At 33.5% G+C, this 19,202-nt stretch overlaps 1 protein-coding gene across 1 annotated transcript; it reads left to right on the forward strand.

The window, feature by feature from the left end:
* The first annotated feature begins 192 nt into the window (after positions 1-192).
* On the forward strand, positions 193-16,461 carry LOC129230430 (origin recognition complex subunit 1-like). Its single transcript, XM_054864829.1, has 5 exons — positions 193-348; positions 1,253-1,380; positions 4,534-4,712; positions 16,158-16,398; positions 16,454-16,461. The coding sequence occupies exons 1-5, from the start codon at positions 269-271 to the stop codon at positions 16,459-16,461; spliced, it is 636 nt and encodes a 211-aa protein (XP_054720804.1). The 5' UTR covers positions 193-268.
* The last annotated feature ends 2,741 nt before the right edge of the window (positions 16,462-19,202 follow it).

The following is a 19,202-nucleotide window of genomic DNA, read 5'->3' on the forward strand; positions in this document are numbered from 1 at the left end:
AAACTTTATTTCTCGATAAAATATCGAATAATTTTTTATTGATATTTTCTTACAGCATGGCTAACGGAATCAATTGATGGAATCGAGTAGAGCCTTTTGACTTCCTTAGTAATGTGATTGATAAATGGCAACACAACAAAAGCAGAAAAAATAAAAGCGCGGTAAAGCGTGTTTCCTATCAAAACTCGATGCAGCAATTTATTAGTTTTTTTTCCCTTCAAATGATAAATATTAGGTTGTAAGAAAAATTCCTTTTTATGAGGATAAAATGGTTGTCATTAAAGAAGAATCGACTGAATTCCGATGGATAGGAAATAGTTATCGCAAGGATTCCTACGAACATTACAGGTTCAAAAATTTATGACATAATTAAAAAAATTACACTGTCAATTTATTTAACTAAGAACTTTGTCCTGTTTAACTGAAGTCTCACAATTACATAAACATGCTGATGTACTGTAAACCGCACTAAAGATGGTTTTACTTTTTTCTTACTACTAATGCGCTGTCTATTTTGTGTTTACTAACACCTTTATATTTACCCTTAAAACCATATGTTTTGCAAAGGCAAGTAATTAAAAATTTATTACAATTTAATATATCTTATTTTATGAGTCATTGATTCAAATTAAAGTGTTTGTAATCAAATTAGGCAGACTATATTAAAGGAGCCTGATCTTTTCTTTCATAATGCAGTCACTGAATAAATTTTTACACTTGTTTGAAACTTTTGAATGCTTTTAGCTGGAACTCTGCTATTGTGATTACAGTCTTTGCCCTAAATTAATGCCGCCCTCCTCCCCTTCTCCCTCAAGTAATCTATAAAAACATTTTTCACTGATATTTTTTCATGTACTCACTATCAGCCCTGTCGCTTATCCAGTGTAACTGTTACTGAAACGGTTTAAAGTTTCTTATATTTACATAGATTATACACTAATTAGGGGAAGGGGATTTTTCTTGTTTCTGCGGAGAGGTGTGCCATTGCTCTTTATTTATAGACTAATAACTAAAAAATCAGCTTGTATCTATATACAGATTTTGAAATTTTTAAAAATAGTTTTTTAATTTGAACTCTGAAAGTATAAGCAAGTGCCTCATTCTTAGTTTATTTATATTTATTTTTACTATGATTTATAATATTTAGCTGTGAGTCATCTATTACATTAATTCTATTTTTTAAATGTCTATTTCTGATTTATTCTTGAATTCTATGATTAATTTTATTGTCGAATTATGGTATATTTTATAGGTCTTTTTACTTGGGTGAAGAAATATTTCAAGTTGGGGACTTCGTTATTGTACGTAATGATCTTGCTCTTGATCCTGAAGATGTGTCTCAATGCTACGTGGCTCAAGTGAAAGATTTATATGAAACAGGTAAATTTCAATTTTCAATTATTTTTGAATTTTTAGTTAGAAATTTCTTCTGTTATTATTATGCATGATTAAAATATTCTTCTGGTCACCTGTGGCCGAAAGAAGGAAATTTATTTGTTATCACTCACTCTTTGTTTCCAGTCGCTACTTTTTTTGCAAAGCAAAAGAGGGGAACAACAAACTTGTTTTTTAATTTCTAGACACTTATTGTATTTTATTTATTTTCCTTAAACAGAAAAAGTGAGGGAGGTGATAATGTTACAGATTCAATTTGCCATCAGGGGTAGGAGTTGTTCTAAAAATCCTAAAATTCCCAAAATTTTCATTTTACATGCAGAAAAATAAAGTTTAACCCAAAAAATGAAACTTTTCATGTTGATATGCCTATATTTTAGGATAAAATAAACTTTGTAGTCCCTAAGAAGTTTTCTCTGGAAAACAAAAACAAAAACCTATGCTGCTGCTGCTTTTTTTCTGAAGAAGGGGAGCGGTGTGTGTGTGTGGGGGGGGGGGGGAATCAGTTAATCAAAGCACATGCTCTCAATATAAAGCTGTTTCTTTTATTTATACCTCAGTACAAAGAGTCAGTTTGCTTTGTGTTTCTGTTCACTGAAGTTGGATTATTTCTTGCTCATTTAATTTTTTAATTTCGTCACTAACGTTTTGCTTTAAAAATTTAAATAGTAATTTGTTTTATTACTGTAATAATAATAGTGCTATATAAAACTTTGATAAGACTGTTGTCCTGTATGAGAGTGAATGCTGGGCTCTGAACAGGGCAAAAGAATACCTTTTGTAGATTTTGGAAAGAAAAATTTTATGAAATTTTTGGATCAATAGTGCAACATAATTGTTTGAGAATAGCTTATAACCATGGAAATTACAAGAAGTATGGTGAACCATACATCTTAAGGGTTATAAAGGCATCTCCCATTAGGTGGCTGGGCCACATATTTGGATATGCATATGCGTTCTCCACCAAAAGAGTCGTCTTTTTCCAGCATTGAAGGAAAATGTTGAAGAGGGAGACCTCCAGTCAGATAGCTGGATGGGGTAAAAAAGGATTTAAAAGTAGTTGGAGTGTACAGATAGAGGGCCATTGCACAAGGTAGGGTTAGGTGCAACAGGCTCTAGTACCTGCAAAGAAGAAGAATTTGTTTTATTAACCTATTGAATGCAACAGATACATGTCCCAACTTTATCTTAAGAACAGCGAAAGTTTAGGAATTCAACCCCCTTCCCTTGAAACAGGTGCAAGGCCAAGGCCCCCTATGGCTAAAAGCTGCTTTCCCCCCCACATTGCAACCAAAAGGGTTGCAACCATCAGTATTGTTTAGGACTGACCAGGAAGGGATGCCATTTAGACAGCCATTCTTATCAGCCTGCTCATTATGCTTCGCTGGACATTGCTAATCCTTCAAAGAATGTCTGCAAACTTCCCCACATAAGCAACCTGCCGAAAGGGGGAAAGAACTATCCTTGTACAGCTGCTGTACTGAAGCTGTAGTATGGTGCAAATTATTTTACGGTACACATGCTGTACCACAGTATTTAAAAGGTTAAAATGTCACGGAAAACAAAATTTTCTTCCTTGCGGATGGAAAAAGTAGATAGAAATGGATGCAGGATCAGCATATGGTGCATTGCGGAAAAGGATGAATTTAAAACATTTTGTTCTTGCTTGTACATTATCTTTCCATTATTGATAATCAAGAATTTTCACAGATATTGTCTCATGCTGTGGCAAGACATAAGAGGGTGATAAGAAACTTGAAAACTCAAGCTGTATTTTTAATTCCATGTTCTTCGTCTTCTACTGAAAACGAATTTATTATGATGAAGCCATCCAAAGTTTTTGTTCCAAATTCACTCCAAGATAAAATTTTGAAAACGGAGGTTTTCTTGGTTTTAGTTGCCATAAAAAAAATTATACATTTGTATCTTAAATGATTTATCTGTTATTTACTAGAATATTTTTGATAATTCTGAGATAGCAAAAATTATTGAATTATCTGGTAAAAGTTAAGCACATAATAAATTTTGTATTTCCACCTTTTTACTTTAAATCTCTCCTTATTAAGGATATTTTTTCATCATTCTTTGTAATTCACTTTGATGAAACAACTGGTCAAGTAAAAAAGCAGTTGGGCATATATTTGTCCTACTGGTATGTGGTATATATTTCTACTTCAAAATGTGTCATGTGTTTGAAGAATAAAAGATTGACTGCTTTTTATTGTAGTTTTCAAGATTGGATTTGAATCGTTTTATCATTCACTGTAACACTCAAGCTCATAAATTACATTTAAAATAAAAAATCTTGATTTTTATTCTCTTGATTGTCCTAAAAATGTCCTAAAATTTTATCAAAATTGTGTACCAAAATTTTTGAAATCGCCACCCTGACCCCTGTTGGGCATGAAAAAATTTTAAGAGGCTTAATAAGGATAGTTTTTTGAAATTTCTACATTTTTGAAACCAATAACTTTTCTGTATTTTTTAGCCTTATAAGTTTTTTTCTTGTTGATCCAGTGATTAGATTTTGCTACCAAACTTGGAAATTTAAAAATCAGCAGAGTTATATTGTTCGGAAAAAATCTTTCCTGTTTGAGTTACTATACAATAAAAACTGATGCAGTATATGTTGCAAACCCTTCAACGTAATTGGTACATATGTATATATTTCATATTAAAGAGTTTTCATTGAAATATGATCCTCCTCCTACATTTTTCAATCGTGTTCATATGTGCCCCAGGCTTGTTCACATGTGCCCTTCTATAGGGGCACATGTGAACAGTTGAAAACATTTTTTAAAAATTCCCATCAAGTAAAAATATAATTGAAAAAGTAATCTGAACAAAGTCTAGGGCACTAATAAAAAGTTATTCAGTCTTGAGGACACTTTTGCTTTGAGACATTGATGGTATTTTTTGAGACAGTATGAAATGGAAAAAAATATTCATATGTGCCCCCTTAAATCCCCGTGTTTTAAGTGTAGTTTAAATCAGTATTTTAATATTGCCAATACATTATTTAAAAAATAAAGTGTTAAGCTTTAGAATTAAGAATATATTGTTAGTATCTTTTAAATTGTCCATTTGTATTAGAATGATCATGTTTTGAAATGCATTATTTTTATAATCTTTTAACAGGTATTGAACCAATGCCTCATGTTGCTAAAGTTCAGTGGTATTCTCGACTGTTTGAAATTCCAGTAAGGTTTCTGAAAGAGTTTGGAAAAGTTGACTCTCAATATGAAATTGTAGAAGAAGGCAGAAAATCTATGTACCCTAATACTATTGATGCTGAAACCATCTTTAGCAGATGTCAAGTAAGTGAAGTTTTCATTTTTATGAAACAAAATTCTTTGAATCATTAGCAACTTTGCAATTCTTTTCCTTTTTCTTATTTGTAGAGTCCGACAAAACCAGGGCAAGGGGTCGCTCGAATAACTAAAAAATATCTTGGCCACTAGTTCTTTCAGAACAAGAATCTTTCAGATGCTTTGTTACATTGAATCTTCTTATAAATTCTTAGAAATAGTTTGCTTGGTTCTTAAGATTATACAATTTTTGTCGGTCTCTGCGTGTTTGTTTTAACTAATCAAATTTGGCATTGTATCCATTTATATCATCATTATTTAGTCTCAATTAATTAATTCACTGTAGGGTGCAGATCTGTCCTGAATGTATCCAACATTCCTTACTTTTTGCAGTTCTTCTCTATTTGGTGCCTAAAATCTTCACAATTCCATCCCTTCAACCACACCTTGATCTTTTCTAGTCCATTCTTATCTTGTGGTATCCAAAATAGCACGCAGGGGTCTGTCCAGGATTTTTCACAGGGTCCGTTTTTTGTGAAAAATCAAACAATTTTGTGAAAAATGAATTAATTTTGTGAAAAATCAAATAATTTTGCAAAAAAAAAAAAAAATTTGTTTAAACGAAATTTTAGAATTTAGAGATGACACAAACTGCATCATTTAAACTTAAAGTTGAGTGTTTTCCTCTTCTATACTGAGAATATCATTCTGGAGTGTTTTTCTAATGTTTGGCGGGGGGGGGGGGGGCATCGCTCTCTCAAGTATCAAATATTTATCTACCATTCTACGTTATGTCAAATTATGCTAGAAATATTTCTGTACAGTATTTAAAATAATTGTAACCAAAAAAAAAAAATAATAATAATAATAAATAAATAAATAAAATAAAATTCAGACAAGGGTTCAGCATTTAACTTTTTGACCCAAGACATTCTTAACAAAGCGTACTAAACATCTAAAATTCGAAAAATCGGATTCCCATAGCGGATGCAAAGAGATCGCAATTCTCAAAGTGAAGGCATCAAAAGTATAAAAACGGCTTGTAAAAGAAATACTTTTGATAAAATTATTTTAAAATTACATTTTAGAGTCCTATGATAAACATTTCATGAATATCTGTGGACACAATTGAAGCAAAAAAATAAATAAATAAAATATACCATCTATTCAGCATTTTAATTTTTGACTCATAAAAGAGAATGGAATTTTGCTTTAAAAACTTGAAATGAGAGTTCTAACAAAAATAAAGAGACTTTTCATTTATGTGCATCCTAATAAAGCGAAGTTAGCTTGAAATAAGAACGAAATATGATTATCATATTGGATGTTAAAAGATTGCATTTTTCAAAATGTAGACATCTAAAGAAAAAAAAAAGGTAATTAAAAGAGTTTATTTAAAGTTAATCATCCTTGTTATCGAAAAATCAAAACCCATATAATTTTCTCTCAAAATAACAGTTAAACATTGCACCGTACCATGCAACGTAAAAACGCAAATTTTGACAAGCTGGTAAAATGATGAGAATATTTTCTAATCAAGTCATTATAAAAATTCAATGCCAGAGGCTAAGTGGTGATAATTTTGAAGTTGTTAACCCTATCTGAAGCAATCATATTTTCTTCCCCACCCTTACTATCCCTTTGCAGTTCTAAGTTCATTTCGCAGATATATATTATTATTATTGTTTATTAAATCATGAGTGGGGAGAAACATGCTACACCTTTTCAGAAAAGTTTACAACAACACCGCTGATAATTAGCTGTGATAAAACAAACAAACAAAAAAAATTATTTAAGACCAAACTTATTTTCAGCTGTTAATTTCTTTCCAAGAAACAAACAACAAGCATTATATTTATTTGGCAGTAGCAATTATTTTTCGCTTGCAGGAGCAGCATCGCAAGAGTGCCGATTTTTTTTTTCTTTTGCTAATTAGCAGATTTTGTATAAGCTGATCCCTCTAATTTGATTTCAAAAAAGGTTCCAAAAATTATTGGTTTATATACAGGAAAATATGCATTATTTTGCTTTCAGGTTTGCTCTTTTTTATCAGAATTTTGTGAAGGGTCCGTTTTGGTTGATCAGGATTTTGTGAAAGGTCCATTTTGGTTGATTGAATTTTTGTGAAGGGTCTGTTAATGGACCCAAATATCCTCTGGCCAGACCCCTGTCTTTGGTGTTCCATCTATCATTTTTTCTTCTGAAAAGTGCCTAACCTAGTTTTAAATTTTGCTTTCTTACATTTTTCTAACATATGAGGGCGAAAAAATGCTCCCAAAAATTCGGATATTTTATCCCATAGATAGTGATGTAAAATACCCGGGTATTTATTTTAGGGGTAAATACCCATTGTTGGGGTAAATATACCCGGGTAAATACCCAAAATGGGTAAATACCCGGGTATTTATTTCAAAAATTTATATTCAACTAAAATACTTTTCTGTATGTATTCCATTATGTATATATACAACCAATCATATACAAAATTAATTTTTGCCCAAAAATTGTATTTTGATCACATATTTAAAGAATTATTGTGTGAAACAGCTTAGCAATCTAATATGATATTCACATTAAATGTGTTGGATATGCCTAATCAACATTGATAGCCAAATTTCAGATATAAAAAGCCATTCTACAAAAAAGAAAAAAAGCTTAATTGGTTACAAAAAAAAAAAAAAAAAGCAAACATCAATTTTTTAAGGTCCTAGTCTTTTATAACCCAGTAATATATCCCTGCATGACATCAAAATGTAACGAAATGTCGCTCAATTTATTATTACTTTTACAGTCAACATATCGAAATTTTCTATACATCGAAATCCCAGCACATTTCTATGTTCATTACATAGAAAAATTGTTTCTATATATCGAAAAAATCTCTATATATCGAATTTTTTTCCGAGACATTCGTAGATTTTTTTCTTTTTTAGACTGTTTGTCTTATGAAAAATTAAGGTTAGGTGAGAAAATTATGTTCACTAAAGGTTGCTACGAAACTCGTAAGGAATCTGGGGTTGAAGGGTGTGTAAGTAGGTCGTCGTTTTGTTCTAGAATTCTTAAATTCCCTCAAGTTTATTTCAGATATCTTAGTTGTGACCAGTAACATTGTGAAATCAGTTTCAAGTCATCCCTTTTGTCTGTTGATTATCGTTCCTAGTCGTTTTAGCTGCAGTAAAAATCATTCAAGTTAAGAAGATTAAATTTTTTACTTTTCTCTCAATTACATTGTCAAAACGAAAGTCTCTTAATGTTGCGGATCAAGTTGAATTGCCGAAGAATGAAGATGTATAAAAGCGCAAAAATGTAATTTCTGTTATTTTTTTAATTATTAACTTTTATTTTATCCAATGTTCGTATAAATTAGAAATTAGGTTTCATACACGAAAATTAGCTTTGATTTTAATGTTTTAGGAGATTTTTAGGATAAAATAAGATAATTTCCATATATCGAAATTTCTATATATCGAATTTTTTTCCGGCAATTTGCTACTTCGATATATGGAGGTCAACTGTATTTACCTATATCTTATGCAGAAATTTCCTCCAAACTTAGTTCAATTGTTCAGGTGTAGTCCGTATCACACACACACATATATATATACACACACACATAATATACATAAACATTTAAAATTTTTAATCTTTTATTTTGGGGTTTATGTTTAAAAAAGAAAATAGTCACCTTTTAATACTACCTAAAAATTTTTTGCAAAATGCGCAATTACTAGGGGATTTACCCTGCCTTCGGATAAATACCCAAAAAAATATTTACCTTCCCACAGTACAGGGGAACAAATGCAAATGAGCAAAGCAACAGAAAAGAAAATTTTGCTTTTTTTTTTTTTTTTTTGCTTATTAATGTGAAAACTGTTTCTATATTTTCCATGTTATCACTTAAATATCAATAAAAAAATAACACCATAGTGTCTTAATAACTTCTCAGTTTATTCTTCCAAACATCCCTCATGCTTCCTTTTTTTCATTTTGGATATGACTAACCTAGATTGCAATTTTGAAATCCTGAAGTTCATAATGAATTGCTTATACTTCTCCAATTATGACATTGAAAAGAAAGATTCTTTGGTTCACGATATGTTTCTTTCATGATTTCATCAAGTCTTTCAATAAAAAATATTATAAACTGTGTAATACATATGTATATATCAGTTTTACCAATTATTTCATATTTAGATTTTTAAAAAAAATTCTCATTCACTTTTTTGCATTTTTTATAAAATACCCAGTTTTTGGGTATTTACCCAGGCCTTGGGTAAATACCCGGGTAAATACCCAAAAAATATTTACCTACCCGCTGGGTATTTACCCGATCCACATCACTATCCATAGAAACCCCTGATTTTCTACATCAGATAAAAATTTTCTTATGTTCCAAGGTAAATAGAACGTGAATTATTCTTTTTATCAAATTTCATGCTAAAATGTAGGTAAGCCTTCAATTAGAAATTCATTGTTGTGTAAAACTTAAGAGCTTTTATTCAATAACAACGTAAACATAAAAAAAACGTTACATCACTTAATCATCAAACGTAAATCTCTTTCTCAAACCCGATAATTCCGAAAACATCCAACGTCTTACAAAAATCGTAATTCCAATCCCCATCGTTGCCATTCTCAATAACCCAAGTTCTTGCTTACAATCGGCCATCCTACGATCTAGTCGTCCACGACCTAGAGTATATAGTCTTGCAAGTGAATAGGCAACTTCTTGGCTCTTTGCTTACGGAATGTATATACTTCGTCGTTCATATGCTGTGTAGTCTCATCAGTCTCGGGAAACGGGGAGATGAGTTCGCTCGACGGTAACGGTTCGCTAGCTTGTAATTCATCATCTGAATAGCTGCACGTCACATTGTCTAGTGTGCTATCTTCTTCGTTCACAATGTGAAATAGTTTGATTTGTGAAGCGTGTGCAGTAGTCGTATGTGGCCGCCTTTTTCGCCCTTGCCCTTGTGTTCGGAAATCCGCAACTTGATTCACATCTGATGGTAGGACTTTAGTTATTGCAAAAGGACCTCGGTACTTGACTTGAGTTTTAGTGCTACTTCCAGTACATTCTGGCGCTCGTTTTATCACAACCACATCGCCAACTGAATACTTATAAGCTTCGCAATGACGTTTGTCAAAACCATGTTTCATTTTCTTCTGAGCTTTCAAAATGTTTTCCCGGGCTTCTTCTCGGAGTGATTCAGGTGGTGAGTATTCATCGGAATCAGGCAACAAATCTTTTGGAAAATCTCCAAGCTTCACTGGTTTAAAACCGTATAACAGTTCAAAGGGTGGTTTACCTGTCGATTTGCTTGGGGTCCAATTTATACACCGTTGAACATCAGATAGCGTTTTATCCCAATCTTTGTGAGAATCCTTTCGAACAGCTGACGATATCATTGGGATAAGAACACGATTTATTCTCTCGACTTGACCGTTTGCTTGTGGTCTTTGACTGCAATTCAATGTATGTTTTATACCATACTTTGAACAAAACTCTTCAAAACTATCTGACTTGAAACATTGTGCACGATCTGTTACCACACGATTAGGACTTCCAAAATCATTTATAAATTCTTCAAAGTGTTTTAAAACACATTTAGATGAGCAGCTGGAACAAGGACGTAAACGTACAAATTTTGTCAAGTAATCAACAAATACCAAGAGTTCGTTATTGCGATTTGAACTTAGAACAAAAGGACCCAGAAAATCTAAATGAATTATGTCAAATGGTCGTTTTCCTGGTGGGATAGGGTTTAGTTTTCCTTGAACTTTTCCTGATGGAATTTTCGCAAAGGCACATGTTACGCATTGTCGTATATGTTGTCTAATGTAGCTGATCATCAGGGGAAACCAAAACTGTTGAGATATTAAAGAGACAACTTTATCTACTCCAAAATGTCCAGTAAAATCATGAAATCGTACAGCAAGATACTTTCGCATCGACTTGGGCATTACGAATTGTTTTCTTTTCTTCCCATCTACAACTGGCACATGGTATAAAATGCCGTTGATAAGTTCAAATTTGGCATCAAGATTCTTCTGCTTGTTCAGTTTAGGGTTTTTCAACATTTCAATAATAGCTTGCAGTTCCTCATCTTGTGACTGTATCAGGGCTACTTTGTCCTCTTCCGTAGCAATGTATAACACTATAGGCTCCGACTGATTATCTTTTCCCTTGTCTTGCCTACACTGATTTTCATCATCAGCGTTTTCAATTGGAGCACGACTTAGGGCATCCACATGCAGCATTTGAGATCCAGGTCTTTGTTTTACTTCGTAGTCAAATTCGCTCAATTGCTCAGCCCACCTGGCAATTTGTGGTTTTATATTTCTTTGACTGTTCAAATAAGCTACTGCAGAACAATCCGTAACTAGTGTGAATCTGAGACCAAGAAGCAAGGGTCGAAGTCTATTAACGGACCAAACTACAGCTAATAATTCTAATCTGCTTGAGTGATACTTTTCTTCATCTGTGGTTGTTCTCCGACTAACACAGTAAACAAGATGTAACAAATTATTTTCATCCCGTTGAAGTAACATACCCGCCAATCCCAAAGAACTTGCATCAGTGTGAAGTTCAGTTTCATGACGTGGATCAAATAATTTCAAAACTGGCTTTGACGTTAATATTCTACGAAGCCTCTCAAATGCTTCTTGGTGCCTATAATTCCAGAGAAACGATTGGCCACTCTTCAATAATAGAGTAAGTGGAGTAGCAATGGAGGCATATCTTTTAATGAATCGTCGAAAGAATCCTGTCAGTCCTAAGAATCGGCGTACTTCTTCCTTAGACTTTGGTACAGGAAATTCAGAAATTGCAGAGAGTTTTCTCGGTCCAGGTCGAATACCTTCTCTGGTCACAACAAATCCCAAGTACTCAACTTCAGACATTCCAAACTCACATTTTGATAATTTCAGAGTTAATCCTGCATTACTTAAACGTTTAAGCACTTCTCGCAGTTTAATCATCATGGTTTCAAAATCTAAGCATCCAAAAAAAAAAATATCATCCACGAAACACGATACACCATTCCACAATAAATCTCCCAAAGCTAGCGACATACACCGTTGAACCACGGAAGGACCATTCGCTAAGCCGAAAAACATACGTGTTGGTTCAAAATGCCCATCGGGAGTCTTAAATGCTGCTTTTCGAGAGGATTCATTGTCCATTGGGATCTGGTTAAAACCTTGGCAAGCGTCAAGTATGCAAGACAAATTATAACCAGATAGTTGGTCGAGCAAATCATCAAGGCATGGTAAGGGGAATTTATCTTTGACTGTTTGAGAATTTAATTGCCTGTAATCGATTACCATCCGATATTCCCCCGTTTTTTTCTTTACTAGCAAAACTGGACTACTATATTCGGAAGAGCTGTCTCTAACTATTCCTTGTTCTTTTAATTCTTTAATTATATGGCGTAACACTTCCCGTTCATGATGAGAAGCACGATAAGGTGAGCGAGCTACAGGTGAGCTATCTGGTTTTTCAGAAATACACATCAATGTATTATTGACGCATCCAAGTTCATCCGGTTTTAGTGCTATGCATGCTCTGTATTCATTCAATAAATTGCAAATTTCCTGTTGTTGTCGAATGTCTATACAAGGGCCGACTTTAATGTCTTCACGTGTTGGCGCAGTTCATTTTCATGTTGGCGCTGTTCATTTTCATGTTGGTGCTTTTCACGTTCTTCTTCACTGAGTCGTTCGACATCTAAGCTCGAAATGATGCCCTTAACTATTTCTTCTTCATAATTGTCATTACTTAAGATAACTTTGATCAAACGTATAACTGTTAGGTTTTTAACATCATCTTCTCCTAACTCAGTGGCAATATATTGCAAATCTCTCTTCCTGACTCTTGATAAATAGGACATTGCTTCAAAAAAAATTTTTATTATCCCACTTCTGAAGTGTAAAACTTAAGAGCTTTTATTCAATAACAACGTAAACATAAAAAAAACGTTACATCACTTAATCATCAAACGTAAATCTCTTTCTCAAACTCGATAATTCCGAAAACATCCAACGTCTTACAAAAATCGTAATTCCAATCCCCATCGTTGCCATTCTCAATAACCCAAGTTCTTGCTTACAGTTGATTACTGTTATTGAACAACACTTTTATTAAAACTTGTAACATGAAGAATATCATTGAGAAAAAAGATGTTGCCATTTTTTTTTCTCAAATATAAACATAAAATTCTGAATTTTGTTTTGAGGCTTTTCCTGTAATCAGTGCATTTAAAATTTTCCTTTTTGGTTATTTTTTTGCAATTTGTCGGAAAATAGTACTTTTTTTTTTGTTCAAGCTTGATTGAACGCGTCTCACTTCACATAACTTTTATTTTCAAGGTAGACTGTGCAAAGCTGGGCAACGCAGCTCATCTTTGCACAGTCTACCTTGAAAATAAAAGTTAGAAATAAAATTGGCTTCTGTAGAGGTGTAGACTGGTATTTTTCTTTGGTAGCCAGTGGCGACCAACACCAAAAACTTTGGTAGCCAGTTGAAATTTTTGGTAGCCATTTATTTTAGGATAAAATTAAATTGATTAAAATAAAGCTTGTAAAAATAAATATATGAACAGGATTTATTACTTTTTAGTTATTAAAATATAACTTTCAATTATCAAAACTTCTGAAGTATTTAAAAAATGCAAAAAGATTAGCAAAACTAGTGTGCAATGTCGGCACGTTTCTCGAAAATAATTGCATTTATTATTTATTAAAATAAAACTTAAAATAAGCTGACGACTTCCGACTGTCAAAAAAATTAAAATATGTTGGTACAAGATGCAAAAGGAAATCTAAAGCACAAGATGCAATTATCCTCAAAGTGCGATTCCCTAGTTAGCATGGCTCCAAAAATAAATTCTTTTATTAAAATGGAACATGAAACAAGCTAATCTAAGGTAGCACACATCAAAATAACTTTTGCTTATCAAAAATATGAAGACAATTGTACAAGATGCAAAAAGATTTAAAATTCAACCACGAGGTGCAGCTCCCCGCGAAGTGCAGTTACAAAGGAAGCATGGCTTCAAAAATAAAACTAATATAAGGTTGCATTCGTCTAAATAACTTTCGTCTGTCAAAAATATTAAGATATGTATAAGATGCAAATGGATTTAAAACTCAACCACGTGGTTATAGTTATCCGCGAAGTACCATTACAAAGAAAGCACGATTCCAAAATTAAATCAAGTCTTTAAAATAAACATAAAAATAAGCTAAATTTAAGGCAGCCTGTGCCAAAATAACTTCCGATTATCAAAAATATTAAAATCTGTACAAGATCCAAAGGGATTGAAAACTCAAACACGAGGTGCAATTCCCCGCAAAGTACGATTACAAAGGAAGCGTGGCTTCAAAAATTAATACTTTTATTAAAATGGAACATAGACCAAGCTAATCTAAGGTAGTATACGTCAAAATAACTTTCATTTGTCAAAAATATTAAGAAATGAACAAGATGCAAAACTATTGAAAACTCAACCACGAGGTGCAGTTCCCCGCGAAGTACGATTACAAAGGAAGCATGGATCCAAAAATAAATCCATTCATTAAAATCAAACACGAAATAAGCTAATTAAATTTAGCCTGCACAAAATAACTTCCGATTTTAAAAAATATTTTTAATATTTACAAGGTGTAAAAGGATTGAAATCTAAATCACGAAGTGCAATTTTTCGCACGAAGTACGATTTCAAATTTAATATGGCTCCCTAAATAAAAAGTCATGAAAATTAAACATTAAATAAGCTAATTTAACGCTGCATCTGTCAAAATATTTTCAGATTGAAAAAAAATTATATTATATTAAAATATTCGCAAGATGTAAAAGGAACAAGGGAAGCAGATTTTCGCGAAGCAAGTCGTGAAAAGTTTCATGACACCGGTGTAAGTCGGCCACTTTAAAGTAATTTGGTACTTCTAAAAATTGATTTTTAAATCGATAGCGTATTATACAGCAGAAAAATAATGTATTTGGTGCCATGTTTAGTTTGTCACACACGTTACAGTAATCTTTCCAAAAAAAAAAAAAAAAAATTTCTATAATAATGAAAAATGAACTGACTTGATGCTGGTTGTCTTCGTTTTGAAGAACTGAAATAAAGTCTTGGAAGATGTATCCAATTTTATTCTCTTTGAGCTACCTCTACTCGTCATTTTCAACCTTTTAAAAAGTCATCAGAATTAGCTACGCCGCCGTATTTACGTTTCCCCTCCTCAGGCACTGCAGATGCTGCGGTGTTGACCTTGATTGGGTTCGGGATCATGTCTGCTGGACCGCGGGGGCAGTTTTCACCTCCCCTTCCCGAACAATGCTCTAAGCCCCGAACGCAGTGTAGGTGTAGCAAACGGGAAGTGGTCAACGAATCAGCAAGGAGAGGGGCAACATTTCAACTTTTCTTGAAGGTCAGTAAGTGATGTCGCGTATAGACGAGTTACTACCACAGCATGAAAAACTGGATCCGAAAGCACAGTGCAATCGATAACTTCAACTTGGGGGGGGGGGATTTTTTTTCCCCTTTGGTCACCCGGTGGCGATCGGCGCTGAAATCTTTGGTAGCCATTGAAAATTTTTGGTCGCCAATTGGCGACCTCTAATCTGCACCTCTAGGCTTCTGGTCAATATATACAGTCTGTATAAAACAATGATTTCTTTCATTGTTTTACATGATCTTTCTCATGTGAATCTAATCTAAAATATGTAATATTTATGAGTAAATTTGCAATTAAAAATAAGACACCAAACTGCACATTGGCGAGATTTTATTTTTTGATTCTGGTACTGATGACTAAAACCATGGCTAAAAACTCCATACTGAAGAAGCTTTGCTCTATTATGCAGTTTTGAACAGTAATGGCAGTTTCAATCATGTTCCAAATTATCCATGAAATGCAAACATGCTTGGAGTTGCATTTTCACTATCATTACCTTTCAAATTCCTGTTAATGCCTAATACTTACAGAAATTCCTAATGAATCTGAAATTTCATAGATGCTAATGTATGTTCAAAAGTTTGTCATAAATTGTTGGTTCCAGTATCAGTGACTGGTTGTTTTAAACAAGTTCTCTGAGGAATTTTAAGTTTTAGTTTCATTTCTGTGATATTTAAGATGTATCTACGACAGTATTACAGTGTATCACCATGCTCTAGTATGGATAAAAGCATTTCTTGTAACTGAAACAAACATTTTTTTTTTTAAATTTAATTTGTTCAGTATATAACTTTTACTGTACTTTTTAAGAAATTTACTCTTTATATACACTCAAATTTTACGCTGATAACTTTTGAACACTTTTATGTCTAGCTGTTTATTTTATTTATTGCTACAGAATTATAAAAATGTTGTGCATCTTTTATTTTCTGACTTTAAATTCAAATAAAAACTTTCCATTGCACATTTTAAGCATTACTAATTGTTTTTCAGGTTCTCTTTTTGCCTGCTGATACAAATTTTGAACTGTTGACTCCTAAGTTTGAGAACAGCGATGTTCCTACTTTCTACTGTCGATATAAGTTTGCAGGCAAAAAAGTTATTCCTCTGATGAATTTAGAAGCAGGCTGCATTAGTGAACCCGAAAATGTATATTCTGAATCTAGAAATGTAAAAGAGTCAAGGCCTATTATTGAAAAAGTTAAGCCAGTAAATGGATGGAAATCAGTGGATAGTAAGTTCTATCTCCTATTATTTGAAAATTTTGCTGCTAATGTTTCGCCCTGTAGATCTATGACTACTTTTGGGTGTTTACATGCCAGAAATAATAATTAAATTAAGGATTGATCTCCAACTAACATGCTAAAATGCTTCTGAGTTTTCCGTTCAAAGAAGGTTGATAAATGTTCCCACTAGTAAGGGAGAACTTGGAATGTCAGCGAATTATTTTGATCAAAAAAGTCAGGGAAAATCATTGGTTTTGTCAAAAACCTGGAGGGGGGGTCGCTAAAGTAGACCTGGAAAAGAATTAACTTTTGCATAATAAACTGTTGCAGCAAATAAGTTATTATATTCTTAAGCCACTGTGTTGAAACCAGAATGAATGTATATTTTCATATGTGAAATGATTATTTACCTAAGTACAGTCGGATCACGACTTACTCGAGAGATGCGTTCCAAGACCCCACGCGCAAGTCGGAATTTCGCGTTGTGGAACAACGTATGTTTAGAATGTTTTTATAAGCATATCCAATTATTTCAGACATGTGTTAACACCCCTCAAATTGTTTCAAACCATTTCTTAACTATATATTACCGTATGTTTTATAAAGATCCGACTTTTTACTGTATTTTAGAAAAAGCGTTACTATTTAACATGATTAGTCTTTTATGAAGCACAAAATCAATGATCAATAAGATACATGTACTTAAACAGTAGGGTACTTACAGAAAGAACATTACTGCATTATAATAGCACTGAACAGTAGATATCGTAATTTTAATTTTAATTTTAAAAATTATGAAGCTTATGCAGTGTGGGAACACCACTATTTCTGGCCTGGCTTCCATTTTCATGTTGTTTGTATTTTGCTCAGACATTACTCTTCGTTATTAAAACTAAGTTCTGAACTTTTGCAGATTTCCTTTTCTTGAACTTTAATTGTACGTATCGAAGATTAACTCATACCGTACGTGTTGAAGATTAATTCATACCGTACATATCGAAGATTTAACTCATACCCTACGTATAGAAGATTAGCTCATACATAACTCTTGTGTTACCTTCAAGGCACTTTATAATTCTTCAAGCATCGATAATCTTTACCTTTCCTTGCATTGTCAGAAACTTTCTGTTTTTCTTTCCACTTTTGCTAACTTTAGATGGAAGTCCTTGTTTGGGAACCATTCTGTTTTATCAACGTTCATAAGAAGGGAAAAACCCGTTAAGAATCAGAGCGGTAATTTGTATAAACTAAAGCAAAGCGTTGTTTGGACTAATACAGTGTGTGAACTTCCGCTGTCAGTGATGCTAAAGGGATGAAAGTCCATTCACTAAACCAATATTTAGTGTCAATGAAGCCTATTCTAATGCTTTGCCACTCCTTTCCAAAAAATTTCATGTTGCAAGCGAGTAATTTGCGTCAGCAATAAAAAATTCATTACTCATGAAAAACTCGCTTTATAGCCATTTCGCACAAGTCAGATCGCTTTGTAGCAGGATCCGACTGTACTTACTGTATCGGCAAAAAGAAACTATTAAAAAATGAATATTAAAGTTATAGTATTAAAATACTTAATAGGTTGTTTTTTTTTTTTTTTTGCTGATGTTTCAAAGGTAAACAACCTTTTTAGAAGGCTACAAATTTAATAATCGATGCTGAAATTTCATGGAATTTTGTCTAGAAAAACTGGAAAAGTCGGGGAATTTCATTTTTCAAAGTGATTGGATGGGAATGTGTTGATATTGGGGGCAGATTACAAGGGGATCCCCATCCCCACAATTTTATTGATTCACATTGTGTTCAAATAGTTCATGAATGTGCCCTAACAGTCAAAAAAAATTTCATATCCAAAACCCTATATACTTCAGTCCATGCCTCTCCCCCCCCCCTCTCCGCCGTTCCCAATGGTATTCCGCATCCATCCCTAGTTAATTACATATGCAGATTTCAGTTATTTGCTCAATTTTTCTCTGAAAACTGAAGTTGTTAACTTATATGCAAATATATATGAGAAGCAAAGAGATGAAAGTGGACATTTTCAAGTTTTGAGTGAAACACGTTTAAAGATTAGCTCCTAGGTAGGCTTTCATTGAAATTTTTTTCTAAATCATGCTGTACAGGGTGCGGCAAAAAATGGCAACCTTTTTGTATCAGTCTTTACGCGGACATGTTTAAATGCAGCTACATGATTCTTTTACTATTAAATTCTCATTATTTTTCTGTGCCAGTCATTTGCCATGTTTCCATCAATTAATTGACATGCTTTTCTATGCAAAATGTCAAACAAACGTGTTGCAATTTTGGCGCTGTTTCGACAAGAAAACCGTCAATGTGAAATTGTGCGTTTGCTCGGTGTTGGAAAGGACGTAGTGTCTAAAGCAATTAAACAATACAAGGAGCTTGGCAACGATGGCCGCCGTCCAGGAAGTGGCAGAAAGCGGACTGTCAACACGTCTGCTAACCGCTAAATCATCAAGAAGAGAGTTCAACAAAATCCGAGGGTCTCCATGAGAAAAATCGCTCGTGAGACCGGCATAAGCGATCGGTCAGTCCGCCGAATGGCGAAAGAGGAGCTCAACCTCAAGGCCTACAAGCTTCAGAAAGTTCAGCTTCTAACCGACGACAACAAACGCGTACGACTGCAAAGATGCCGCCAACTCAAGCGTCGGGCCGCTGCTCAATGATGGGAGCGTATCCTTTTCACAGACGAGAAACTGTTCACCGTCGAGCAAGCGCACAACCACCAAAACGACCGAATATGGTCCGTAGAAGCTCCAAGTACCTCAGCAGTCGTTGAGCATCGTCAAAATCCCGC

This window comes from Uloborus diversus, chromosome 9 (genome assembly GCF_026930045.1).
Source record: "Uloborus diversus isolate 005 chromosome 9, Udiv.v.3.1, whole genome shotgun sequence".
Classification (NCBI taxonomy): domain Eukaryota; kingdom Metazoa; phylum Arthropoda; class Arachnida; order Araneae; family Uloboridae; genus Uloborus; species Uloborus diversus.